Below are 27,676 nucleotides of genomic sequence, written 5' to 3'. Positions count from 1 at the left end.
TCTTTTGGAAGTGTTTGAGCAGGATCAGTGTAAGTTCTTCCTTGTATGTTTGGTAGAATTTGCCTGTGAAGCCATCTGGCTCTGGACTTTGTTTGTAGGGAGTTTTGTTTGTTTATTTGTTTTTACAGATTTTATTTCACTTCTAGTGATCGGTCTGTTCAAGTTATCTATTTCTCCTTGATTCAGTTTTGGTGGGCTGTATGTTTGTAGAAAGTTGTCCATTTCTTCTAGGTTGTCAAATTTATTGGCATATAATTGTTCATAGTATTCTCTCATGTTTTTTTTGTATTTCTGTGGTATCAGTTGTGATTTCTCCTCTTTCATTTCATATTTTGTTTATTTGAGTCTTCTCTCTTTCCTTCTTAGGGAGCCTGGCCATTGGTGTGTTAATTTTTGTTTACCCTTTCAAAGAACCAGCTCTGAGTTTTATTGATTTGTTTTCTATTTTTTTTAATCTCTATTTTATTTATTTCCTCTCTGACCTTTATTACCTCCTTCTTTCTGCTGACTTCAGGTTTTCTTTGGCCACACTTCCTCGTCTTCCTTTCCTTCTTTTTCTTGGCCATGCCAACGAACCTGTCTTACCGACAGAGGTGCCGAGGCCTCAGCGGTGTGGCCCTGACCCAGGCTGGTGAGTAGCTGAGCCAGGATGTGAACCCGGCCAGGAGGCGACCCTGTGCTGCCACTCCATTAGTTGGTGTTTTCCAGGTGGTCTCTGAAACCTCTGAATTTTTAGAGGCAATAGGGCTGCGTATTGGTGCTGGATCCCTTGTAGCCTTCAGTGAAGTTCTGACTTAGCCCCAGGTTATGGGTCTGAGACAGGCAGACTCCACAGACCCAGAGGCTGAGCTGGTTGTCCTTTCCTGAGCAGTGTCCCCACCTCCCTGGGCTTCCTGGGCATTGTCTGGGCCCCGGCTGATTTGAGCCAAGCAGGGTGGTCCACCTTGGGACCTACGTGGTATAAGGATCTGGGATTGCCCTGGGGATAAAGCTCTTCCCGCACAGCTGTCCCGCTGGGCTGAAATGTACCCCACAGCCTGCCGTCTTCAGGGGCTGTGCCCTGTGAAGGCCCCCAGGCAGCACCCACAGACTCACAGAACGGCGGAGGTGCTCCTGCCCGCTCTCAGCCTCTCTCAGTACTACCAGGTGCCAAACAAAGGATCTTTGTTTTTGTTTTTGTTTTTTTAATTAATCAATTAATTTGGCTGTGTCAGGTCTTAGATGCGGCATGCGGAATCTTCTTGCGGCACATGGGCTTCTCTGTAGTTGGAGTGCACAGGCTTCAGGGTGCGTGGGCTCAGTAGTTGTGGCACACGGGCCTCTCTAGTTGTGGTGCACGGGCTCTAGAGCGCAGGCTTAGTTGCCCCGTGGCATGTGGGATCTTAGTTCCCTGACCAGGGATCGAACTCGCGTCCCCTGCTTTGGAAGGCGGACTTTTAACCACTGGACCACCAGGGAAGTCCCCAAACAAAGGGTCTTTGGGTTCTCACCTCTCCCCTGGGACTCGGCCCTGCCTGAACATCCAGTTGAGGGCAGGGGTTGGTGCCAGTAGTACCCGGGTAAAGAGCTCGGCACTTCACAATCCACTTGGATTGCCAGGGCATCCACGTGTGGGTTTGGCACAGTGTAGGGTAAGAGGAAAATGTGTTCACTTAGCAGACAGTAGCCGGCGTCTTTCAGGAGTAGATTAAGTGGAGGTTGATAGGAAAGAGTCATTTTTGCAGATGTTCGTCCAAGGATGTTAATTTTTTATAGTGATCAAGAATTTGGGCGTATTTGGAAAGGGAGGTGAAAAATTAAGCTAAATACTAAACTAGCTTAGTTGACAGTTCAAACCGGAGCAGAACCTTTTAACTTAGATCGGGACGGCCCCTCCCAAACCTGGACTTCAGAGTCAAAGCAGCTCAGGGCACAGGCGGATCCGTGCTGGCATGTGTGTGTTCTTGGCTTCACGGTATCCACACAGTGGGTGCTGTCTTGGGAAGGGAGCAGAGATATGCTTTTAAATATGCGGAGTTGAGGGCTTGGTGGGTGGGCGAGGGCTTTACTCGGTCACCGCGGTGTGATGAGTGATTGAAGGCTGCAGGCTTGTTCACGGAGCTGTGCGCTTACTTCCCAGCCCCTTCCTCCCCTGGAAGCTGACGTGCTTCTAACATCATAGTCTGGAGGGCCCGGGTGGGCATCTCAAGGCGGCTGTGTGGTGCTGCTCCCCCGTAGCTCCTCCTCAGCGTTCCTTTAACCCCGTGTCTGCCCTCTTGGCTGCTGCTCTGGGCCCAGGGCCGTGGAGGGTGGGAATGAGGAAGGGAAGGGCAGTTGTAGAAGGAACGGATGTTTCCTAAGCATGGACCCCGCATGGTAGCGCTCACCACGCTCCTGTGGGCTCCTGATTGGTCAGGCTGACGCAGCTCGCCAGGGGCACTTGGTGGGCATGGGCCACAGTACAGCAGGGCCTGCACTCCACGGCCTGAGTCTGCGCCCACTTGGCAGAGGGCTGCTTGCCCTGCCATGAGTCCCCCAGGCATCCGGAGGCCTGTGGCCGTGGAGCAGCCTGTCCAGGGAGGAGTGTAAAGATCGATCGGTATGGCTCCTTTTTCCTTTTAAAAAAAGTTTTTAGAAAAACTTTTCTAGTTTCACAAATATCAGGAATTGAAAATGATACTGGGTGATATTAAGTTCCTCGAAACAGATTTCTGCAGGAGGCTTGGGGCCTCCTTGACGCCCCTCAGGAGCTGGTCCTCAGCCTGCCTGGGCGACGTGCGTCTGCGCCCTGCCGCCCGCTCGTGTCCGTGCGGAGAGGACACTGGTCCCACCATGCTGGACGGTCCACACGGGGCGCGGGCCTGGGGAGACACAGACAGGCTCAGAGCTGAGGTCCGCACGAGAGATTTGGGGTCTGTGTCAGACTTGGGGGAGGAGGGTTGGTGAGTCCCTGGCGTCGTCCCACCTTGTCACTAATTTATCTGCTTTGTTCTTCCAGAAGGAGTCTGCTGAGGGCGAGGGTCATGGACTGTATCACCTCCACGGCTATCCTGCCCCTGCTGCTGGGCTGCGTGGGCGTCTTCGGCCTCTGCAAGCTGCTGCGGTGGCTGCGCACGGGCGCCTGCGTCCAGAACGCTGTGGTGGTCATCACCGGTGCCACGTCGGGCCTGGGCCGAGGTGGGTGGTGGGGCAGTGCCGGGCGGGGGGCAGCGGCGTGGGTGCAGACACGCGAGGAGGGCCGGCAGCTGGGCGGCAAGGGCGGCACTGCCCTTGGTCCAGATGGAGACGGAGAGCTTAAGCGCAGGGAGAGACGACCCTGACCTTCAGCACCGGGGCCGGAGGCGGAAGCCAGGGAGGGGGCCGCATGTGCACGTGGGGCAGCCTCAGCGCCAGTCGGTGTGGAAACAGGCACTTGTATGTGGAGACTTTCAAAAATGGACACTAACTTAGGGCCAAACAAAACGTTCCTTATCCTGAGTTCAGCGAGCATCCCAGGTTTACGGCTTTGGTGTAACCTCCAGCTTGCCGTCCCCTCATGGGGCCGTGCCTCCAGCCGTGCCCTGGCACCTTGGCAGGTGGGGACAGGAGCAGTGAGGCCTCAGCTGTTCCTCAGCCGGGTTCTCCAGTTGAGCTCAGATCTAACCTAGTGGCCACATGGAGCTGCTGGGTCCCAGGCCCACCCCACGCGCCTGTGCCAACCGTGGCAGTGTACCAGGGCAGGTGCGGGTGTATCAGCTTCCGCACATGCTCTGCACCACCCCCGCACGCCCCCCACGCTCACGCTCAGTTCCATGGAACGAGGCCGAGAGGCGCCCTGAGTTGGGGTACACCCAGCGCTCCTGCGTCTCCTGGCCGGTGAGAGTACAGCCAGTGTGGCCCAGGGCCACGTGCTGGCCCCTAGGCCAGGTGCTGGAACAGACGGATGTGAGGCAGGGTCCCTTCCCTCTGGGAGCCCGTGGTCTGTGCAGAGAGGAAGGACTTCTCTCCGTGTGTTGCCCTTTCAGCACGGGTGTTCCCAGCGGGCTGGCAGGGGAGGCACCTAGGTGCGTGCTGGCTTGGGCTTATCTCCTGAGTCCTCACAGCTGATGCTCAGAGAAGGTGTGACTTGCCCTGTGACTTGTAGGCAGGAGCGCGGAGCCAGGACTCAAGCCCTCGTCTTGTCTCCCTGGGGGAGGGGGCAGGGTGGCCGTGAGCAGTAGGGTCATGCAGGGGCTGCTGGCACTTGAGATCTGCGGGAACACAGAGGAACAGACGGGGAGTGGCGGCAGGCTGCCAGGGGACCTGGGCAGAGAGCGGGGAGCAGGGTCCGTGCGTGCACCAGCGTGGCGTTCAGGTGAGCTCTCGGGGTGACCCAGGGTCTGCCATCAGATCTCCAGGCCCCAAGCCATAGCCGGCCTCTGACCTTACTCAGCTGCTAAATATAGGGTGTCAGCAGCCGCTGCTCCACCACAGAGAGAAGCTTTTTTTTTAACGTCCTTGAAGTGTGTCTGGGGTTGGCTGTGAGGGAAAGGCACACTGCGGCGCCGACGTGCACACGCGTGACGGAGGTGCTGTTCTCTCTCCATCCGCGCTTCCTCCTGTGACACCAGGGCCAGGAAGGGGATGGAAGACACAAAGCCCACTTGTCTGTGTGCGTCCGTGCTCTTTCCACCATCTCCTAGATTCCATCGGAGGGCCAGGAGGGCGTGTATCCCTCCCCCTCTGGCTGTCTCAGTACAAACACCCCTCAGCGACTGCCCAGGAGGCGTGGGGAGGAGACCCCGGCCACCCTCATGGCTCTGCCCACCCTGTCGGCCGCCCTGGAGGCCTGGGTGGCGTGCTGAGTGTTCGGACAGCTCTCGTGTCTCTCCTGCCTTGTCTCCTGGCTTGTCCTTGTGGGCTGGCAGGACACTGGGTGAAGGGACACGTCTCGGCCCCGAGGCCATGAGCCTACTGGACTTATAAGCCAGTAGTGCTGGTGGCCTGGGGACCGGCTGACAGCCCAAGATAAATGTATTCCTTTTTCTCTCCACCCTCTTGCCTCTATATCACTTTTTTCAAGAAATGAAAATGGAATTTTCTCAGCCTGTTGGCATTTATGTCATTCTCTACACGAACTTTAATTTCCTCCCTTGGCTTTCCTTGGGAAGCAAAGCTTAAGCAGAACGCGGGTGACCAGTTTCCAGAGCTGTTCAGACACTTGTGTGTCCCCCACCTTGGATCTTGGTGGCACCTCACTGAATGTCCATTGTGGTGGCCAGGCCGGGACAAAATGGGGTGAGGAAGCCAGCAGGGCTTCGGGAGTGATAGGAAACGGGCCTCAGGAGTGCCTGCCCCCAGCCCCACCCCCAAGGAGGCTCTGCAGGGCAGGTGGGATGGGGGCCGTGACCCAAGCAGACCCTGGGGCCAGAGCGGGGGCTGTGGCTCCGTCTGGGTTTGTGCCCTCGGTCAGGGTGAGCTTCAAAGGAGACAACACCGCACGCCTGGAAGTGCACCGGTTTAGTTGACTTGAACCTCCTTCCAGAAAGCTCCATCTGGGTGAGGCTGGGAGGCGCCGGCCCCGGGATAGCAAGTGAAGGTGCAGGAGGCGCCGCGTCTGGAAAGAAGGCTTTGCTGCCAGGGAGCCTCCTCCCTCCTTCCCTGAGGGACGCTGGCATTCTCCCCGCTTCGCTTTCGCTTTCAAGGCGTGGGTGGGGGAAGGACCCTGCCTGGACCTCCGAGCCTCCTCCCTTCCTGGATCCCTGACCCTCCAGTGGGCTCTTGGGGCCGGCCTTGCCCTCCTAGCAGCCCGTGGCACCAAGACTCCGCTTGAGCACCCGGCCCCCGAGACTCAGTCTGGGCCCTGGGGGTGGCCGCATGGTCAGCCGGGGCTGCGGGGGCCGCACACACCTGCTCTTGAGGGAAACCTCAAGAGCCTCTAGTGAGGACAGACTATGCCCCCTTAAGCCCCACGTTTCCATTCGCACTAACAGTCATTCTTTTTTTTTTTTTTTTCTTTTTGCGGTATGCGGGCCTCTCACTGTTGTGGCCTCTCCCGTTGCGGAGCACAGGCTCCGGACGCGCAGGCCCAGCGGCCATGGCTCACGGGCCCAGCCGCTCCGCGGCATATGGGATCCTCCCAGACCGGGGCACGAACCCGTATCCCCTGCATCGGCAGGCGGACTCTTAACCACTTGCGCCACCAGGGAGGCCCCAACAGTCATTCTTTAGAACATTTTAAGAAGGCAGCTTAGAAGCACGACGCAGCGCTTGTGCAGTGCTTTCTCTCTTCGCGGTGCTGGCCTGGCCGCTGTAACCCGCTCAGTCCTAGCGCTGCTGACCTGCACCTACAGAAGAGGAAAGTGGGGACAAAGAGGTCGAAACTTCCCACATCACAGGGCCAGTCAGGGTTGGGAGTCTGAGTTGGACACAGGAAGTCTCGCCCGTGTCCGTCCTCTTGACCGCAGGGCTGTGCTGCTCTCCGTGGGCTGTGAGCCTCGGGGTACTAAGCACTCGGCTGTGTTTGGGGGCAGGGTGAGAGGCCCTCAGCCCCTGCTTCCTCCCTCTCCCTGCCCCTCCCGTAGTGGCCTTGGGATTCACATGTGACCCTGGCTGGCCTAGTCCTAGTAATGCTGCCCCCACCAGGGCTGATCTGGTCCCTCCCAAGGATTTGGACACCAGAGCTTGGAGGGAACGGGCCAAGGCCACCCTTGTCTGGCCTGGGAGTGGTGTCCACGGGAACGCTGCGCTGTCTGCAGCCCGCCCCCATCTGGTGGAGAGGCCAGGCTGGGAATGAAGTGGGGAAGGGACCTGCTAGCATTCAGAGAGCTTGATTCCTACTGCCCAGGACCCTGGGCCACCAGCACTCCTGTCCTTCCCATCTGAACCATTCAGCTCCTTCCCTTAATCCTTGAGCTACCCTGGAATCCTGATAAATCCTCTTATTGCTTTGCCCCGGGTGACTTGAGTCTCTTTTCCTGCCACCAAAGAATATTGACTAAGAGAGGTGCCCAGATAGTTCTGGACCCCCCCCGCCATGGTCTTCGTCAGTTGTCACCTGGATGCTGTAGTGACTCAGAGGAACCCCCAGCAGGAGGGAATTTTTTTAAATGATGCCACCCTTGGACTTCCCTGGTGGCGCAGAATCCTCCTGCTGATGCAGGGGACACACGTTCAGGCCCTGGTCTGGGAAGATCCCACATGCCGCGGAGCAACCAAGCCCGACAGCCACAACTACTAGAGCCCATGCTCCACACCAAGAGAAGCCACCGCCATGAGAAGCCCGTGCATCGCAGTGAAGAGTAGCCCCCGCTCGCCACAACTACAGAAAGCCCGCGCGCAGCAACAAAGACCCAACGCAGCAAAAAAAAAAAAAAATGATGCCACCCTTAATGCCACCCTGCTGCGTGGGCGCTCGGCATGCTTTAGCTCTTTAACCTCCTCGCGAGGCTGTCAGCCTCCCCACGTTCTGTCCCCGTTGCGTGTGTCCACGAGCCCTCGGGCCTGTGTACTCTCGGGAGGAAGAACCTGGGGGCTTCAGGCCTCGGGGGAGCCTCTCCGCCCCTTCTCACCAGAGTCCTGTGTCCCCCATGTGTCCACAGAACCACAGAAGCAGCCCCGGCAGGTGTGTGCCTGCTGCGTTGAGGCAACGGCATCCCCGAGCTGGCGCCGCCTGCCCGTCGGGCACATCCCTTGCCTCACTGAGCTCCTCGCCATGAAAGTGGGGAGATACTGCTCGCAGGGTGGATCAGAGCTAAAGGTTATGCTGGAAAGTTCTGAGCCTGGTACCTAACAGCCTGTCCCCTAGCTGCTGCCTTCCTCCTGCCCGTGGACGTCTGTCACAGCCCTGGACGTTGGCTCCGCAGTGGTGACAGCAGAGCTCCCTGTGCCGGGTCCCTAACCCTGCCCCATGGACTTCCACAGCGGGCTGGTGCCGATGGCTGCGGAAGAAGTAGCCCTGTGGTCTGGGGCTGGGGAGCTGGGAGCTGAGCTGACGGTGAAGGCCTGGGCCTCCCCAGCTGCCACACTGCTTTCTTCTTCCTCTAGAATGTGTCAGAGTTTTCCATGCTGCCGGTGCCAAGCTGGTGCTCTGTGGCCGGAACGCCGAGGCCCTGGAGGAGCTCACCCGAGAACTTGCTGCTTCCCGGGCTACCGAGGTGAGCCCAGGGGTGGTTTTCGTGGGGAAGAGGGGCAGCCGCGGTCGGCCAGCTGGGCTCAAATCCACCACTTGCGCAGTGCCGCGAGTTTAGGGAGGCCCCTCTGAGTGCCTTCTTCCTCCCCCATGTCTCCGCTAATACCTATTCACCTCTTGGCGGTGGTAGCCGGGAGACTGGCGGTGACTTTTGACACTTTAAGTTAAGATGACATTTAACATTTCCTTTCCAGTTGAGGTGCCTTTTATCCTTTTTCTTGTCTAACTGCTCCGATCAGAACAACAAGCTATGCTGAATAGCTGCAGTGAAAGCAGACATCCTTGTCTTGTTCTGGAGCACAGAGGAACACTTTCAGTCTTACACCACTGGACATGATGTTAGTTGTAAGTTTTTCATAAATACCTTGGGGAATTTCCCCCCTGTTCCTAGTTTTCTGAGAGTTTTTATCATGAAAGGGTGTTGGATTATGTCAGATCTCTTTTCTGCGTCAATTGAGATGCTTACGTGGTCCTTCCCCCTTCGTTCTGTTAATGTGGTGGGTTATACTGATTGATTTCCTTACGGTAAACTACCCTTGCATTTGCTAGGATAAATTTAGCCTGTTCATGATGAATAATCCTTTTAATATGCTGTTGAATTTGATTTGTTAGCATCGGTACTCATAAAGGATTTTGGTCTGTAATTTTCTTGTGGTGTCTTTATCTGGCCTTGGTATCAGAGTAATGCTGGCCTCACAGAATGAATCAGTAAGTGTTCTCTCCTCTTCGGTTTTTTTTTGTTTTCTAAATATTTATTTATTTGGCTGCGCCAGATCTTAGTTGTGTAATGCGGGATCTTTTGTTGCATTGCGCGGGCTCCAGAGCGTGCAGGCTTAGTTGCTCTGTGGCATGTGGGATCTTAGTTCCCTGACTAGGGATCAGACCTGCGTCCCCTGCACTGGAAGGCGGATTCTTAACCACTGCACCACCAGGGAAGTCCCTCCTCTTCAGTTTTTTGGAAGAGTATAAGTATTGGTGTTAATTCTTCTTTAAAATTTGATAAAATTCACCAGTGAATTTGGTTCAGGATATTTTCTATTGGGAGGTTTTAGGTTACTGATTCAATTTCTACCTGTCACATGTCTGCTGAGATTTTGTTTCTTCTTGACTCAGTTTAGGTAATTTGTGTGTTTCCAGGAATTTGTCCATTTCTTCTAGGCTATCTAATTTGTTGGCATACAGTTGTTCATAGTATTTTTTTATAATCTTTTTTATCTATGTAAGGTCCCACTTTCAGTTCTAATTTTAGTTATTTGCATCTTTTCTTTTTTCTTTGGTCTAGCTAATGGTTTCTCAATTTTGTTGATCTTTTCAGAACACCAACTTGTGATTTCATTCATTTTCTTTGTTTTCTATTCTCTCTATATATATGTTTGTTTTTAAATATTTTATTTATTTATTTGGCTGTGCCGAGTCTTTAGTTGAGGCACTCGGGATCTTTATTGCCGTGTGGAATCTTTAGTTGCAGCATGTGGGATCTAGTTCCCTGACCAGGGATCGAACCTGGGCCCCCTGCATTGGGAGTGTGGAGTCTTAACCACTGGACCACCAGGGAAGTCCCCTGTATTTTGTTTATCTTCTTTCTAATCTGCTTTCTCTCCTCTGCTAGCTCTGAGTTTAGTTTGCTCTATTTCCCTAAGATGCAAAGATATGTTAAAGATATGTTATTGATTTGAGGTTCTTCCCCCCCCCCCGGCCATACTGCATGGCATGTGGGATCTTAGCTCCCCAACTAGGGATCGAACCTGCACCCCCTGCACTGGAGGCACAGTCTTAACCACTGTACTGCCAGGGAAAGCCCCTTCTTTTTTAATACAGTCATTTATAGTTATAAGTTTCTCTCTTAGCATAGCCTTCACTGCATCCTGTAAGTTTTGGTATGTTATGTTTCCATTTTCATTTTGTTCTAAATATTCTCTAATGTCCCCTGTGATTTCTTTTTTGGGTCAGTGGTTGTTTAATGTCCCCTTTTCTCCAGTTTGCATGGTGCTATTGGTTTCTAGCTTCATCACTCTGTGGTTGCAGAAGATAATTTTTATGATGTTTATCTTTTAAAATCTGTTGAGACTTGTTTGCGACCTAACATGTGGTCTGTCCTGGAGAATGTTCCATGTGTGCTTGTGAAGAGTATGTATTACACTGCTGATGGGTGGAGCGTTCTAAATATGACTGTTAGGTCCAATTTGTTTATAGTGTTGTTCAGGTCATCTATTTCCTAATTGATTTGTCTGGTTGTTCTATCCATTATTGAAAGTGGGGTATTGAAATATCAAAATATTATTATAGAACTGTCTGTTTCTCCCTTTAATTCTGTTGATTTTTGCTTCCTATATTTTGAGGGTCTGTTATTAGGTACATAAGTGTTTATAACTGTTATACCTTCTTGTTGTAATGTACCTTTTAACGTTGTTATATAATGTCCTTCTTTGTCTCTTGTAACCTTTTTTGATTTAAAGTATTTTTTTGTCTGATATTAGTTTAGGCACCCTAGCTCTCTGTTTGGTTACTATTTAAATAGACTATCTCTTTTCATCCTTTTCCTGTCAACATGTCTTTGGATCTAAAGTTAGTCTCTTAAAGACAGCATATAGGGGGCTTCCCTGGTGGCGCAGTGGTTGAGAGTCCGCCTGCCGATGCAGGGGACACGGGTTCGTGCCCCAGTCTGGGAGGATCCCACATGCCACGGAGCGGCTGGGCCCATGGGCCATGGCTGCTGAGCCTGCGTGTCCAAAGCCTGTGCTCTGCCACGGGAGAGGCCACAGCGGTGAGAGGCCCACGTACCGCAAAAAAAAAAAAAATGTTTTGTGAATGAAGAATGAAACTGATTTGGCCTGAGAAGGATAGCAGCTCTGTGACGTAGGACAGTGCAGCGCCAGGCTGGCACAGGGCGGCAAGGGGAGCCATGCTTCCATCATACGTGACCCCTGCCCCATGGCATTTACAGTCAGTTAAGGAGAAAGGCTGCCCAAGTCAGGTATGAGCAGGGTTGGCAGGCTCCTCCAGGTCACATCCTTCAGAGAAGTGTTGTGACCTGTCCCTTCACGGCCAGGCCCTCCCAGCACCGAGAAGCAGGGCCTGTGGCTCCCATGCCCGTTGCTCTGAAGCTACGTTTGGCTTCTGTCATTCTTGCCCAGGTGCAGACTCACAAGCCTTGCACGGTGACCTTCGACCTCACAGACCCTGGGGCCATAGTGGGGGCCGCCGCGGAGATCCTGCAGTGCTTTGGCTATGTGGATGTGCTCATTAACAACGCTGGGGTCAGCTACCGCGGCACCATTATGGATACCAGCCTGGACGTGGACAAGAGAGTCATGGAGACAAACTACTTTGGTCCAGTTGCTCTGACGAAAGGTAACGGTTGTGGGTGAAAAGGAAGATGAGCACAGGCACGTCGGCATTCTTTGTATTTCCCTTGGTTCCTTCTTCCTAGACCTGGCCTGTCCCATCCATTTGACCCTGGAGTCAGTAGTTTCCTTACATCCTGGGTGTTGGCTTTTCTGGGCTTTTATTTGCATTTTCTTCCACTGCTTTATGGTCTTACATCGAGATGTTCTCCTCAGCAACAGCCTCATCTGCACAGTGATGTCTTTCCACTGTGTCTGCACACCTACAGAGTGGGGCATTCTGACGTCCAGCCACGGTTCTCACTCCAGGGGGAAGCCCTCCCTCCCCTCCTGGGCGCAGGGGCTAAGAGTTCCAGTAAACAGTCCCCCCCCACGACTCAGCATGAGCTGCAGCAACCTCTGCCCTCTCCCCACAGCGCTCCTGCCCTCTATGATCAGAAGGCGCAAGGGCCACATTGTCGCCATCAGCAGTATCCAGGGCAAAATCAGCGTTCCTTTCCGATCTGCATGTGAGTACTTCCTTCTCCTCCCCACGTTTCCTTTATTGTTTTCTCCCTGTTATAAAAACAACACGTTTACTGTCCAGAACTCAGACATTAGAGAAGCACTCAGCACAGAACGTGCAGGGGCGTCATCAGCGCGTGCTCCTGAGCAGAGGCCTGAGCTCAGCCCCAGCTCTGCTCCTCGTGCCACGTGCGACCTCGTGCCGTGGCCCCCGTGCTGTGCCTCCCGAGTGTCGGCCCACAGGTGCTGCCCCGCCACCACTTAACCGCATGTGCCTCCAGAATTCTTCTACATGGGATCAAATGTGCAAAACTGGGGTTTTGTGGTTCGCTTATTCCATTTGGCAGTGTATCTTTCTGCATCAGCACATATGGGTTTACCTAGTTCCTTTAAGTGGATATGCAGTCATTAATCGAATGGATGTGGCATAATTTCTTTAGTAGTTTTCGTGACACATGAGGATTTGCGTCCCTTCAGTCGGTGACTGGTAGCAGTGATGTGCTGTGCACAGCATCCTTCAGTATTTTTATCTCTGGGCGCTCATGGGAGCGTTTCAGTAAGATTAGTTCTGAAAAGTGGACATAGGACCAAAAAATTAACGCTGCCAGCTTGACTTCAGTTCCGACTCTCACTCCCTGCATGAATGGCTACGCCAGAATGTTGAGACTGCGCCATCACAAGCACCAGCAAGCAGATTCTACTTTTGTTAAAAGATCTGAAAGATGATTTCACAAACTGTCCTGGGAACTGCATTCTTTGCTCCACCGTCTGCAAGGAAATGCTCAGCTGTAATAGTCTCCCCCTCTCCAGATGCTCAACGTAGCCACGGGAAGGGAGGGGAGGGGCGAAGCCGCCTCCACACCGTGAAAGCACGGCCACGCACACCCAGCTGGACAACTGGGAACCACCTGTCAGCCCGAACGCAGCGCAGCCATCCTTCTGGTGCTGGCTGTGTGTCTGGGTCAGCTGTGGGACTCGTCTGAGCCCACACTGCCCCCTCATGTCATCCGACAGTCTCCATGGCCGTGCTCAAGACAACGTGAGACACCCGCCGTATCCGTGCTTGTTTCTGGGGCAGTTATTTCCCTTTGCCAGTTCTCTGTCTCACTTCGCTGGCACAGGACAGCCTCCTGAGGAATAGATATGCAGGCATCACATGTGACAGAGCAGATGAGGCAATAATAGGGAAAAGAATATGCAGGGTAAAGGAGTTCTTTGCAAAGTGTTCCTGGACTGAATTATTTCCAAACTTCACTTGGATTTAGTGCCACTGAGTTTTGTCCTCCCCTTGGCTGTGACTGCGTAGGTCACACTTGGTTGTTCTGGGTGCTTTATAACCACCAGGCCAGACAAGGCAACGCCTCCTGGGCACGTCGGCCAACCCAACGGGCAGCAGTCTCCCCACTCGTGAAGTGTGGGTGGCTTCGTGTACCTCTCGGGGCTGCTGTGAGGCCGAGTGGGAGGATCCAGGATGTGTGTAGAGCACGTGGAGCCCTGGGGACCACAGTCACGGCGTTTAGGTTAGCACAGCCTGGCCGAGGACCTACCTACAGCCCAAGAGCCGTGGAGACCGGGGGTCAGGGAGGCCCCCAGGTGGCTCAATCCTCTCGGGCCTCGGCGTGGGCCGTGCCTCTGGAATCATGGCTGGTAGGAGCGTGTCTCTAGCCACCCACCCGCAGAGCGTTCGTTCGGCCAGGCCGCTCCTCCAGAGTCTCTGCAGAGTCTGGACGCTGCTGGGCTGCTCACAGGACCTACAGTTACGTGGCTGATGGATGCCCTTTCCTCAGGCTCGAACGTGTGGACTCCAAATCTGGAAACCGTCAGTGGAGATGCCGTTTCCCAGGAGTGCCATCGTAGGGTTCCTCTGTCCCCTCAGAGCACCTGACGCCGTGCAGAGAGGCTGTTGCTGGGGAGCGGAGGGGGCCCGGACAGCTCTTCCAGATGAAAGGCCATCCTGTGGAAGCTGTCAGACAAAAGACGTGAGAAGGCCAGCTGTGGGGTTGTACACACGCTCCTGCACGTGCAGGGAGCCTCCCTGGATGCACTGTTGCAGTGTGGCCTGTGACCACGAGGGGCACGGCAGCCGCCCCGTCTGTCCCCCGCTGGAGAGAGCTACGTGCAGGAATGACATGGAAACAGGCACAGCGTGAGGCCATGTCCGCACAAATAGGACTTCTGTGTCGCACCCCGTGTAGGTACCTGGTTGATGTGAGAAATGAATGCTGAGAAACCGGCAGCTTGGCTCCCTCTGGGGAACTGTACTGGAAGGCACGAGGAGGACTTTCACTTGGTTACTTTATTTCCTCCTGAACTATTTGAATATTTTACCCAGTAGGCACTGTTTTTTTAAAAAAAAACTTTTAATTTAGATTAATTTCACACTTAAACCTTGCAGGAACAGTACAAAGAACACCCGTGCACCCTTCCTACGCATTCCCAGTGGTTCACATTTGACCATGTGCGCTGTGTAATGTTGTGTGTGAGCGTACCTGTATGTCAGTGTATCGTGTACAGTGTTTTCCCTGAACCACACGAGAGCAGGAGACCTGACACCCCCGCGCCTGTCCAGGGCCCAGACTGGGTGCCTCTGACTCAGGGAACAAATGCGTCCCCACCCCTCACTCACCTGCCTCTCTGGCCACCGACCTTTGCAGACGCGGCCTCCAAACACGCAACCCAGGCCTTCTTCGACTGTCTGCGGGCCGAGGTGGAGCAGCATGACATCGAGGTGACCGTCGTCAGCCCCGGATACATCCACACCAACCTCTCCCTCAATGCTGTCACGGCCGACGGGTCCAAGTATGGAGGTTAGGCCCTGGTGTCACTTTTCTTCTATGCAAAGCCACCTGATGATTCTGTGGTCGTTTTCATGTTCTTTCAGAAAATAAGTTTAAAACTAAACCACTTGACACGTGGGCGTTGGTCGTATATACTGAGGACTGACCTCACTCGGCATGAACCCGAGCTCAGTGAGTCTCTCGTTTCATTTCAGTGATGGACGAGACCACGGCCCAGGGCCGAAACCCCTCGCAGGTGGCCCAAGATGTGCTGGCTGCCGTGGGGAAGAAAAAGAAGGATGTGGTCCTGGCCGATGTGGCGCCTTCCCTGGCTGTTTACCTGCGGACTCTGGCTCCCAGGCTCTTCTTCAGCCTCATGGCCTCCCGGGCCAGGAAGGAGCGGAAACCCAAGCATTGCTAGTGCCTGTCCGGGCAGGTGGCGCGGCAGCACCGCTGCTGCACAGGGACAGGTGTGTTTGTGTGGACTGTACTCGATTCTTGCCTCATGGGGAGGAGGGGGAGGGAGTCACGCCTCTCCCGCAGACCCCCAGCCTGTCCTGCTGGAGGAGGACAGGCTTCCTCCGGGGGGAGGGGTAAAATGCAGCTGGATCTAAACTCTGGGACTGAAGTAAAGGGTTGAGCTGTGGAGCTGTGATCCCCGAGGGCAGGCAGAACCACACCTCCTTTGAATTTGGGTCTTGAGATCAGAAGACATCCTGTCATCTGACCCAGTTCTCGTATTTGACTCACCTAGCGCTGGGGGCAGAGCCCATCCCTGGGGCTCAGGGAAAAGGCTGCTGCCGCCTTAACACTGTTCACAGGGTCCCCCAGCATCTTGTTTAGCGCGGCCAACAATCAGCATGTGACTGGCTTCTCGAGGTGTCCCATCGTTCAGTGTGCTGGAGCCGCCCATCCACACCTGGCTTGTTTCTGGTGACAGCTTCTGCTCAGCTGCCCCAAGGTGGCCACAGCTTGTCCGTCTCCAGCTGCCTCACCCATGAATCTGATCTGCAGGCAGATCACAGGCTCCCTTTCCAAATCTGGCCTGTTTATTACAGAAACACCTCCCAGTCCCACCCAACAGGCTCGGGAGGGTGGTGGGCACTGCACGGTCAAGACAGGTCTGTTTAGGATCACTGCCAGTTTACCCTTGTTCCAGACCATTTGCCACCCAGCACCCAACTGAGGGACCAGCATTTCCAGGCCCCGTGGAATTAAGTCAAAGTTTCTCACTCTTCTGAAATCTCTGGCTCTCCCCCTATGAACAGATGGCCCCATCACCCCCATACACCCTTTTGACACCTTCCCTGCACCCCTTGTTACTCTCTGGTGTCTGATCTTCCTGAGGGATCCTTTAAAACTACGTGAACATCAGTCTGGTTGCTGCTTAGAAAAGTGCCCTTTAGGGATGACCGAGCAGAGCCTCGGGCCAGCATGGCCCCCTTTTCTGTGGAACACGAAGGGGGCAGCAGGTTGAACTCAGGACACATCAGGACAGCTTCAGTGCTTTAAAAAAAAATACAGATGTTAGTTTGTGTTCTCCTAAATCAGAATCTGGACAAGAGGTCCCAGGCCCCAGCTCGCCAGGTGAGCCCAATGGAGACCCAGTGACTGCCAGGCCTCGCTACCTACCTGTCCTGCCACACCTCTGAGCGGCACTGAGCTGCGCTGCCTTGGACCAAGGCCAAGGCGAGCGAGGCGTGACGCTGCTCTGGGAGGGGCTGGGCTTGCCTGTCGAGAGGCCTGTTCGCGCTACAGGTGGTGCCCCTCCTGCCGCCTGCATGCTCCCACCAGGACCATCACGGACAGAGCAGACACCTGGAGATGAAATTCTTATAATTTTAATGGTCAATAGCTTCTGGTTGGCTCTGGATGGTACAGCTAAACAACATACTTAACGACCCCCCAGGCGCGTTCATATCCCCTCAGTAGCGTTGCTTCCATCACATCCTGCTGCCTGGTCGGTCTTCCACAGCCTCAGGCCCCCGTGGGTTATGGGAATCCACATCTTAGTGTGATGAGCTGAAAAAACCCCTGGTACACTTGTGATCTGTTATTTCTTTAAAATAACAAACGTGCAGCCAGATGCCTTCCCGGGCTCCATTCTGCCACCTCGCTGCCGGGCTGCCTGCTCCCCTTACTCTGCCCCGATCATACGGCGCAGAGCTCGTAAATCTTCTTTACACAGTACACCAGGGCCGCCAGTGCTATCGTGTTGTGCAGTCTCTTTCTGTGCAAGTCGTCCTTCCGGACCAGCACCACCGGGGTGGAGGAGGTGAGTGTGTGCAGGGGCAGTCGGGACAGTTTGTAGGCGTCGTACTCCACCTGGTACTTGCAGCAGGGGTCGAACTGCCAGGAGATGCCGTAGAGGGTGCAGCAGGCCAGGCTCAGCACGCCCGCAGGCAGGGAGATATAGTGGGAGTAATCCAGCGGCAGCGCCAGCGGGGTGAAGAGGCAGGCAGTACCCGCCAGCACGGTGGTCTTGTGCAGGCAGTTGCCCACAGTGATCCAGCGGGCTGTCTCGTCACCGATGCGGGTGGGCTCGATCACGATGTACTTGTACTGGGCTTCCAGGGCCTGCTCCAGCTCGTACTCAAACTGGTCTTGGGCATTCTCCCCGTTGTAGATCTCATGCACGATGTAACAGTCTGTGGCCGCCAGGCTCACCCTTAGGAGGAAGGGGTGGGGAAAAGAAGAGCTGGTTGGAGGCAGCTGCTCTGCGGAGGTGCCGTCCCCAGAGTGGGGGCCCCTGCCCTGCGCACACCAGGCGGCCGCCGGGAGCGGGGCTCAGCTGCCTGGTCAGCGGCTGCACGAGGGGCCGCACGCATAGGTACCAGGGAAGGCTTGTGAAGCGAGGTCACCCCAGAACCTCCAGGGTTGGCATTTCCTTCCAAGAGGAAAGCTGTTATGTATTCAAGGCAGCGGAGACCGGACTGCTGGGCAAACTCCTGGGAGGAAAGAGATGCAAGGCAGAGCCGGCCACTGGTGCCCCTCCTTTTGTGCTCCCAGGGGGATTTTTTTGGAGGCCGTGCTGCATGGCATGTGGGATCTTAGCTCCCCAACCAGGCATCGAACCCGCGCCCCCTGCATCTGAAGCGTGGAGTCTTAGCCACTGCACCGCCAAGGAAGTCCCCCTCCCCATTTGGTTTTAACTCGGAAAGGAGACAGGCTCCCAGGCAGGACCCAGCACCTTACAAGGCACCTTAGCAGACAAGCAAAGCTAAGAGGCAGGGCCTCACTCCGGCGGGAGCAGCTCTGGCACAGAGATTCCCTTTGTGTTCTCAAGTTCATCAGCCAAGACAGGCACAGGGAGAGAAGCACGGGAAAAGGGAGGGTCTGTGCCACCCCGCTGACTGTCAGAGTGAGGCCAGGGGACGATGCCTCCCTGTCGGCGTCCAAGGTGAGCTTTCTGGCCACAGAGTCCCTCTGGAACGCTCAGAGCAAGGCGCGGGTGTCAAGGCCGGGATTAGAGAACGTTCTTGCCCAAACCCTAACCTGAGTGCAATGACAAAACAGGCCCAACAAGGAAGCACCAGTTGAAGCCCCAGCGTCCAAACAGACTGCTCCATCTCGGGGACACGTCGGTGAGCAGACCCCACCCTCACCTGGCGCTCACCCAGGCCTTCCTGTCTGCCCCGCCCTCACGCTGGCGCCCACCCCAGGGGCGGGCTCCTGGTTCCTCCCACAGCGTGCTGGGCGAGCCCATCTCCACAGGTTGGTGGCTGTGCCTACAAGTCCCTCCAGGCTGCTGGCTCTGGCCTGATGGCACGGGAGCAACTATCAGTGGACACGGGCAGTCGGCACTGCACAGCTGAGGGTGTGTGGATGGGGCGCTCACCCACCAAGGCCGCCTGGAGCCCCAAGTCTTACGGTGGGCCTGTCACCCCACTCCTGTCCGTCACCGCCAACCAGTGACCAGCCTTCCACAGCGCGGAGAACCCTCCCCGGCGCCTTCCAGCACAGCAGGCTCAGGAGCCAGCCAGCCCAGCGGGCACACTGCCCTGGGCTCACCACCAGTTCTGCTTTAGAGGCCAAACCTGCTTTACCTGCTCAGGAAAGGATGGACCGTGACACACACACAAGCAGATTTCCAGGACTCCAGTGTGCAGGGAAGGGAAGCAGCACAAGGTCCAAAACACCCAGACCCACCAGGAGGCGCCCCCTTTGTCAGAGGACCCACCCTGCGGTCAGCACGCACCCACAGCCCCACCTGCGGGGGGGGGGTGCGGGGAACCCTCTGCCCTGCAAATGTAGTTTCAAAGGCTGCCTGGACCACCAGATTCAGTCCTGCAGTTGACAGGGACTGTTGCTTCTCAAGCCAGGTGGCCGAGGACTCAAAAGTGAGCCATGGCCACCACTGCCCAGCTACCCCAGCGCCCACTGCATGTGGCCTGCTTTGTTTCTGGGTCAGAAGTAACCCAATTAAGGAAAGAACCCAGTCAGAAGTTTGCCTTGAACCATCTCAGAGCACCACCAGCCAACCCCCAACTTGAACCCTGTACACAAAAGCAGATTAAGAAAACCCAACAACTGATAGCTAATTGGGATCCTTTGAGTCCTGGGCTTCCTAAGCGACTATATTTTTGCATTTTGTTGCAGGTGTGAAGTGACCAGCAAGAGAGCATAGTAAAAAGGGTTCACGCTGAAAAATAAAACTGAGAGCGCACCGATAATGGAAAGGTCTTTAAAGTGAAAAAGTCAAGTACAGTACAGTGTTTGTAGCCTGTGATCTTCAGTGCCTTTCTGAGAAAGTGTACGTTTGCTTTTAGATGCACAAATGTTTCTGGGCTGATATACAAAGACCCAAAAGTTACAACTGTCTCTGAGGAGGGGAATGGAGGGGCTCCAGAAAGAAAAGGGGCTCCTTCCTACCAAATGACTTTAGAACCCTTTGAATTTGGAAGGTTCCATGGAGCTTACAGGAAGGAACTGGCCTGCACAGAAGAGCACAGCCTGCTGGGCCACAGGGGCTGCTGCAGGCGCTGCCTTGGGTCAGGGTCACGGGCTCTCCCTGGGGGCTTGGGAACCTGCCTCCAGCTGGGGTCAGTCTCCTCCTCTCCTCGTCAGAATCGGCTCCAGCAGCACCCAGGAAATAGTCCTCAAAGGAATCCTGGGGAACCTGGCAGCCACCACGAAGAGCCCACAGAACAAACCTCATTTTGCCAGCACAGTATCTGGCCCTGGGGATCCCACGCCATCTGGAAGCCGGTCTTGAAGGAACCTGGGATTACAGGAGCCTCAGACATGGGACGAACAAAGTCTGGAGGCAGTTCCAAAAGTCAGGGGTGCACAAGAATGTTCAAAGCAGCACTCTGGTGAGAGCAGAAGTCTCGAGAGCAGAGAGAAAGAGACCGTGACTCGGCCAAGGGAGGGAAAGCCGTGGAGGCACAGCCGCCCAGTCCCTCCCGACCCTGAAGGGGAAGTGGGCGCACCACACCCGTGAACCCCTCCCCCCACCACACACACGGTTCAGAAGCATGCAGAACCAAGCACGTGCTGTCACGCAGACGATGGAGGATTCAGGAGTAAGGTGGCTGCTGCCTGAGCTCGGGAGGGAAGTGTGGGCCAGGGAGATGCTAGCACTTGGTTTATTAATTTTTTTGTAAATTATGGTAAAATACACATAACACAGAATTTACTATCTGTAAATTCTGTGTTATGCGTCCAGTTATGTGTCCAGTTCGGTAAGGTTAAGTACACTTAGACACTGTTGGGCAACCAATCTCCAGAACTTTTTTGTCTTAACAAAACTAAAACTCTGTCCCCATTAAACCACAAATCCCACCCCACCCCACCCCACCCTTCTACATTCTGTCTCTATGAATTTGGCTGCTCAGGGAGGGACCTCATGTAAGTGGAGTCACACAGTATCTTTTTTTGTGGCTGGCTTCTTTCACTTAGCATAATGTCCTCAGGGTTCATCCAGGTTGTAGCAAGTGTCAATTTCCTTCCTTTTTAACGCTGAGTAATATTCCCTGTGTGTATAGACCACGTTTCGTTATCCATCCATCCATCGATAGGTTGCTTCCACCTTCTAGCTATTGTGAACAATGCTGCTGTGAACACGGGTGTAAAAATATCTGTTTTAGTCCCTGCTTTTAATTATTTTGGATATATACCCAGAAGTGGGATTGCTGGATCATGTGGTAGTTCTATTTTTAATTTTTTGAGGAACCGCCACACTTTCCCACAGTGGCTGTACTAATGTACATTCCCACCAACACTGCACAAGGGTTCCCTTTTCTCCACATCCTTGCCAACACTTTTGTTTTCTGTTTTTTCCATACTAGCCATCCTAGTGGTATGAGGTGGCATCTCATGGTGGCTTTGACTTGTGCTTCCTGAATGACAGCTTTATTGTGATAGATTCACCCACTTAAACTGCACAAGTCAGTGGCTCGACACTTTGAGTTGTGCAACCAACACCACGATCAATTTTAGAACATCTTCCTCACCTCAAAAAGTAACCCCGTCACTCCCCATTCTCCCCTGACCTCTGTCCCTGGCAATCACCAACCTACTTTCTGCATCATGTGGCACGCGGGCTTTGGAGCTGATTCCTTCATTTAGCCTCGTGTTCCCAAGGTCGTGCATATGGTAGCAAGTTTATAACTTTTCATATGGTAAAGACATACTTTTGTCTTTAACATATAATTTTTAAAATTCCAAGACAAAATATCCAGTGGGAAGCATCAAAGATGCTCTGCATAAAAAAAGGCCAATACTGGTTTTCTCTGGATGGTGGCCCAACAGGCAACTTTTAAATTTTAGTTTTCTGTATTTTTCAAAAACAAAAAATAAACGTGTTTCTTTTGTAATGGGAAAATTAATTATAAATTTTTTCATAAAAAGAAAAATCCTGTCCAATAGCTCTGTATCCCTTGGGGTGGAAGAGACCAGACAGGGTAGGCCCTCCCAGCCGAGGAGAGGGGGCCCCCCTCCTGCTCCAGTGGGCACTGGCCCTGCAACCCGTCACCTTTTCTGGTCATGCTGGAACCAGAAGAACCGACCCAAACACCTGCTTTAAGACCCCTTCCTGGAGCGGCCCTGGGCTCACAGTCTCAGCTCAAAGAGAGGAGGAGGTGATGCCAAGCTCCTTGAGGGCAGTGACTGTTTTCATCGCAGTCTGCTCTGCTCCGCCCCACCCCACCCTGGGCCTGAATGTGACAGGTTCCCAACAGACTTAGAGGAAGCACGTTTGAAAGGACTGACAGGAGATGAAAAACAATTAACAGTAATTAAGAGCACCTGTGGCTGAAAATAAATTAGGTCCATGCATCAGGTTGCTTTCCACCCAATAAGCACAGGGTCACGTGACCAGCTGTGACATGCCGCGTGGTGCCACCCCTGCATCCCTGGTCTAGGGAAACCCACTTTTAGCAAACCCCACATCACTTCCTTGGTAGCCAAGGAAAGCAGTAAACTCCTATGCTGTGGATTCAAAGGCCAGTTAGGACTGAAAGGCACAGGCTTGTAGCTCCAAATACTGAGGATGTTTCCAAACTGGCACCTGACGTTCTCCTTGTTTCAGAAGAAGCCACGTGCCAGGGAACAGGCTCCCCATGGTGCTCCAGGGACCGGGCAGCTCTGCTTTGGGGACAAGACCACGGCGCACCAAGAGTGGGAGCCGAGAGGCCTTGGATTCCGGTTCCTCTCAGTCACTCACTGGCTTTGTGTCCAAGGACAAGCCCCCTTGCTGCTCTGAGCCAGCTTCCCTCGTGTCAAATGGTGCAAAGGCCCCAGCTCGCAGAGTGAAGATGGGGTGAGATGGGATGGGCCGGGCATGCAAACAAGGTGACAGCTGCAAAGCGCCACCCAGTGTAAGGCCCAAGCACTGTTTAAACTTAAGTAAAATTGAGTGAAATTTAAAATCCAGTTCCTGGGCTTCCCTGGTGGCGCAGTGGTTGAGAATCTGCCTGCCAATGCAGGGGACATGGGTTCAAGCCCTGGTCTGGGAAGATCCCATATGCCGCGGAGCAACTGGGCCGGTGAGCCACAACTACTGAGCCTGCGCGTCTGGAGCTCATGCTCTGCAACGAGAGAGGCCGCAACAGTGAGAGGCCGTGACAGAGGCCCGCACACCGCGATGAAGAGTGGCCCTCGCTCGCCGCAACTAGAGAAAGCCCTCGCACAGAAACGAAGACCCAACACAGCCAAAAAAAAAAAAAAATTCAGTTCCTCAGACACACTAGCCACATTTCTTGACAGCTGCAAGTGACCAAAGGCTGCCCTAGTGGACAGCCCTGAGTGGAACTGCCAAGACTGCCCAGGAGCCAGTGCAGAGAGGCCAGGTTCAGGACACAAGACCACCCTCCCTCCTTCAGAAAGTCAGGCCTGAAGGACTGAACCATAGAGGCACGAGTTACTGCCGTTGGAACCCCGACGGCTTGAACGAATCAAGGCAAATGGAGATTCACCCCAGAGGATGAACCCCAGCAGACCCTAACCTACAACATCCAACTTCCAGGATCAGAACCTTCTGGCAGCCAGCGGAGCGGGACCCACACCCTCAGGCCTGCACACCCGCGGACCTGGGTGCAGATGCTGTACTGGCACGACTCATACAGACCAGGAGGAAAGAAACTAGAGAGAAAGAAAATCTCCACATCCCCTGGAGGTCCTCAGCTCTAAAGGAAATGACCAGGTCAGAATGAGGGGAACGTCACCCTGGGAATGTTAGCCACCTGCCCACGTGGCTCGTGGTCCACCTGTTCTGGGAACTAAACCCTCCACCAGCCACAGGCAGAACCACATCCATCCAGTTCAAAGATTACAGCAAAGCTGTCAAAGAGGAGGGCCCAGTCCCCGGGAATAAAGTGTAGCACAAAAGACGTGGAAGTAATCCCACAGAACTGGCTACCTAGAAATGCTGGAGCAGCACCTGCATAAGCCGGGGAGGGGAAAGGCCACAAAAAGTGGTTTCACCCTAAAACCTGAGCATTCAGTGCAGCACGCCCGGCCCTCTGAACACTGCAGGCCTTTAAACAGCACTGCTGCCTCACGTCATGATCGGAATCGGATCCCGTGCATCCTCACGGGCTGCACTCACATTCAACAGTCACAGAGAACCAGGGACACTCGGGGGCCCTTCAGGAGGAGGACAGGCAGCCCACATGGGACGGAGGGGGGACTCTGTGAGCTGGCCCAGGTTGGCACCAAGCGGCAGAACACACAGATACCTGCACCGCGCCTTCCCAGACGGGCAAGTTTGTCTCAAAGAGGCCGACAGGACAAGTTGCAATCTGTTTGCTGTGCTTGCTGCCAGTGTGCAGAGTTTTGGACAAGAATTCAGGTTACAGCTCAGGGTCTGATGTTCTTCATTACAAACACTGTGGGTTCCCTAGATCTAATGGACTGAAGAGACAGATCAACATGCAAGCGCTCTCATTTTGCTGTTTCCACCCCTCTCCTATTTTGTTCTAGACCAGCGCTGACCTTTCTGTTCTCTATCTGCGCTGTGCAGTATATTAGCCATGAGCCATGTGTTGCTACCAAGCACTTGAAATGTGAATAGTGTGACTGAGGAGCTGAATTTTTCACTTTATTTAATTTTAATTAATTTAAATTTAATTGCTGCAAGTGACTAGTGGGCACTGAATTAACACAGCTCTAGACTCAAGAACCAGGTAAAGCAAGGATTCACACACTATGGATTCTAAACTGGACCGTCATTAGCACACAGCAGACAACAGTAACTCCTGCGGAAGGTCTGGCACCAAGCAGGGCCTTCGAATACAATGCAGGCTTCAGAGTTTGCAGCCACAGGGAAATCTGGAAAGTCTGCCCAAAGCGTTGCTCTGCTCCAACCGATGCCCCAAACTAGACGACGTTTCCTTGGGTGTCAGCATAAAGCAGATTCCAACCAAGTGTGTGCAGCAACTCGGGAAAGTGGTCTTACAGTGTGGAGCTGAAATCTGAGTCAGCACAAACGTGACATGGAACAAAGTCATTTAAGAGCACCATAATCAGCCTACTTTGGTCACAGGAGCCACTAGGTATGCTTGGGCCTCAATCTATGGTGTGGGCAATCAATTAATCCAGCCTGCCCCACCAGGAAGTCTTCCCACCCACTGAGCAGGAATGGAGGTGTGCCCAGGCTAGGTTTCCATCCCCTACTCAGCTTGGAGGATCTCAGGGAAACAGCCCAGGCAAACAGTCCTCCAAAAGAGCCCAGCTAGGGCCTCATGGCAGAGGCAAACAAAGGGGTACCCACAGCCACTCCATGTTATCTGGAAGGATGACAGATGGTGCCCCCCAAACCACAAAACCAGACGCCCCATCCCTGGCTGACACACGACATATGCATGTGCAAGCAGAGCCTGCCGTTCAGGCCAAAGGGTGCAACCTGAACACCTAAGGAGACCAGGCAGGTAACTGCAATGAGTCAAGCTGTCAGGTGAGGAATAATGAGCACCTGCCTTGACCAAAAAGAGCCAACACGCAGCTTTTCAAGCGGAGTTTTATGTGAAATATTCCCGTTTATAACCATTGGCAACTAACTTAAATTCTCTTAAAAACTGAGTATCACAGTCAAGGACTAGTTTCAGACTTTGGGATCCTCGTTTGCAAACTCAGTTTCGAATTAACACTTGTCTTAAACCAAAGAGAAAAAAAAAAAACCCCGATATCCAATTTCTTAGATCAGTAAAAGCGTAACTTTTGCTGGCACGGCCCCTGTGTGGTGCCTGGGGCGTCCTCATTTGGCCCTTTCTGTTGTTTTTATCCAGTAAGAAGGAATGCTTCTCTCTCTGCAACTGAGTCTTCTAAACCAGTTATTTCCTATTACTAAAGGATTAATGTTTGCATTGAAGATCTTGAAAACCTTTGCTAGTTTTTAAGGCCATCTGGAAACCATCGAGATCGCTTCTTTAACTTTTTATGGTCTGATCTAAGAAATAACCAGGTGGGAGGTGGAAAAACAAAAATACTTGCTGGCCATTCACTGCTGCTTCTCCAAGAAGAGGAAGTGCAGCAGGGACAAGGCTGGATAATTCCGAGCTCGAGAATAAAACGCAAGCTGGAGGGGTCTATCAGCACAGCTAACCCAACAGGAAGGTGACCACAATGAGTACGTGATGCAATCAAAGAAAGAGAATAACGCAAAACAGTCGAGAGAAAAAGAGAGCGGGGCGGGAGGGGAGGAAGGGGGAAGAGAAAAGAAAGAGAACTTTTCAACAATCCTCACCAAAAAAACCCCCAACAAACCCGGAGATCCTACTGACCTATATCTACCGCACCAGCCCACTCGTGACAGAATGGTCAGGACAGTGCAAACCGGATGACTCCACGAATACACATCCTTTCCCAAACTTCTGGGGCCTGAACAGGTTCTAGTGGCTTCTACTAGCTGAAACTGTTTTCCAGAAGCAAAAACTGTAAATTCAACACGAAACACGAAAACAACGACTCCAATCTTATCTTCTAGAAATGAGTCCTTCAAATAGAGATCTACCTTGTGAGAAACAAGCTCCCGACTCCCTACTCACGCACCGTTCGTTAGGAAAGGTCGCTGCAAAGGACTTCCACGGCAGGGGCGCTCGCGGAGACGCCTCCAAAGTCCCAAGGATCACCCCCGGGGGAAGCGGCCGGCTCCCCGCCCGGAGTCACAGCGCGGAACGCTGAGGCCCCTCGGTGACCGTGCGAACCGCCCCGCCCGCCCCGCACCGACCCGCGCTGGGAAGGCTTCCCCTTCTTCCTCCGTCCCCGGAGCCACTCCTCGCTACGGCTGAGAGGACCACGCGCGCGACCAGGCGGCCGGGGTCTCCGCGCCGCTCGGCCCGCGGCATTCAGGCGGGTACCGCCGCGGCCCGGCCGTGCCCAGCCCGCCATCGCCCCTTCCTGAGCCCTCCGCGGAGGCCGCGTCGGCCAGGACCGGGACCCCGCGCGCCCAGCGGCGGACCGGGACGAGCCGCGGGGCGGAGGCGGGGACGGCGCTGCAGCCTGAGGAGCCCCGCTGGCTTCCAGCCCCGAGCCGCCCGCAGGGAGCAGCCCGCGCCTCACCTCTCTCGGGCGGCGGCGCCGCCGCCGCCGCCGCCGCCGCCCGGGCCAAGACGCCTCCTTCCCCACGCGGCCATCTTGGAGACTCCCCGCTCGCGGACGCCTCACGCCGGACGGCCTCGCGACACCCCGCGGGCGGGAGGGAGTTGTAGTCCGGCCGCCGCCCCGGACGGCGCGCCGGCTGGGGATAGGGCCCCGCGGGACTATAAGGTCCACAATACACTGCACGCCGGAAGCCCACCCCGAGGCCGCCTGGGAAACGCGGGCCCAGACAGGAGGAGCTGAGGGCCCACTTCCGGACTAGCCGGCGCTAGGCCTCCTGCGTTTCGAGAGCTTCGACCGCCGAGGTCACCGAGGGGCCACTCTCGCTCATCCCCCAAATTCTCGGGAGGCGAGACAGACGCGGTCCCCGCCGCCAGGGTGTCCCTGCTGGCAGGCTGTTGGCAGAGAGTGTCTGGAAGCGGAGAAAGGGGAGAATTTAACGTGTGATGACTGCTGGGAGAGACGGGGCGCCGCGCACGTCGCACCCTCGTCCGGCCGTGGTGGCGAGGACACAGCCCCGCACTCGGGCGTCTTCGAAGGCGGGTGCTGGCCCCTCACCCCGCCGGCGGGAGCCCTGCCTGGACCCTGCCAAGTCGGGAGGGAGGACGGAGCCAAGTGACTCCTGCCTGCTGACCCCTCCGAGCAGGGGCTGATCCGGGGGACCCGTCGCAGCTCTGAACTTGTAGTCCCTCCCTTGCTTCCGACTGACAGCGTTGCTAGACATATTAGTTGGTCCCATAAGCATTTAAGCAACTCTCATGCCGAAATCAGCTCCGTGTTCAGAGAGGGGGGAAGCACGGCGCCTGCTCTCAGCACCCCCGGTCTGGCCGAACTGGGCGAACCAGGGCCCGAGGGCTGTCGGGTGTAGATGCGGCTCCCATTGT

The 27,676-nt window shown here is 54.6% G+C and overlaps 2 protein-coding genes across 4 annotated transcripts in view; one reads left to right on the top strand and one right to left on the bottom strand.

Moving 5' to 3' along the window:
• The window catches only part of DHRS7B (dehydrogenase/reductase 7B), a 36,466-nt gene extending 14,897 nt beyond the window's left edge, over window positions 1–21,569 (top strand). Inside the window, exons 4-10 of one of the 3 annotated variants that reach the window (XM_060081218.1) lie at window positions 2,978–3,156; window positions 7,984–8,093; window positions 11,263–11,479; window positions 11,889–11,981; window positions 14,631–14,783; window positions 14,969–15,223; window positions 19,353–21,569. In XM_060081218.1, coding sequence (XP_059937201.1) covers window positions 2,978–3,156; window positions 7,984–8,093; window positions 11,263–11,479; window positions 11,889–11,981; window positions 14,631–14,783; window positions 14,969–15,174 — 958 coding nt within the window. In that variant the 3' untranslated portion in view covers window positions 15,175–15,223; window positions 19,353–21,569. Of the gene's footprint in view, window positions 1–2,977; window positions 3,157–7,983; window positions 8,094–11,262; window positions 11,480–11,888; window positions 11,982–14,630; window positions 14,784–14,968; window positions 15,274–19,352 lie in introns of those variants that run through there. The other 2 variants (XM_060081217.1, XM_060081219.1) reach the window with 2 other exon arrangements.
• Window positions 16,579–26,921, bottom strand: TMEM11 (transmembrane protein 11). Its single transcript, XM_060081220.1, has 2 exons — window positions 26,754–26,921; window positions 16,579–17,421 (listed from the first exon to the last, which is right to left on the bottom strand). The coding sequence occupies exons 1-2, from the start codon at window positions 26,825–26,827 to the stop codon at window positions 16,905–16,907; spliced, it is 591 nt and encodes a 196-aa protein (XP_059937203.1). The 5' UTR covers window positions 26,828–26,921; the 3' UTR covers window positions 16,579–16,904.
• Window positions 26,922–27,676: the final 755 nt, after the last annotated feature.

Source organism: Mesoplodon densirostris, chromosome 18 (genome assembly GCF_025265405.1).
Source record: "Mesoplodon densirostris isolate mMesDen1 chromosome 18, mMesDen1 primary haplotype, whole genome shotgun sequence".
NCBI classification, from domain to species: Eukaryota; Metazoa; Chordata; class Mammalia; order Artiodactyla; family Ziphiidae; genus Mesoplodon; species Mesoplodon densirostris.
The sequence above is the reverse complement of the archived record's forward strand: the minus strand, read 5'-3'. Positions and strand labels throughout refer to the sequence as shown.

Bases quoted from the DNA above. Each gene is read 5' to 3' on its own strand.
- TMEM11 (XM_060081220.1), bottom strand. From the start codon at position 26,827: ATGGCCGCGTGGGGAAGGAGGCGTCTTGGCCCGGGCGGCGGCGGCGGC. The intron at 17,422-26,753 runs GTGAGGCGCGGG...CTTCCTCCTAAG, and splicing joins GGCGCCGCCGCCCGAGAGAG to GGTGAGCCTGGCGGCCACAG.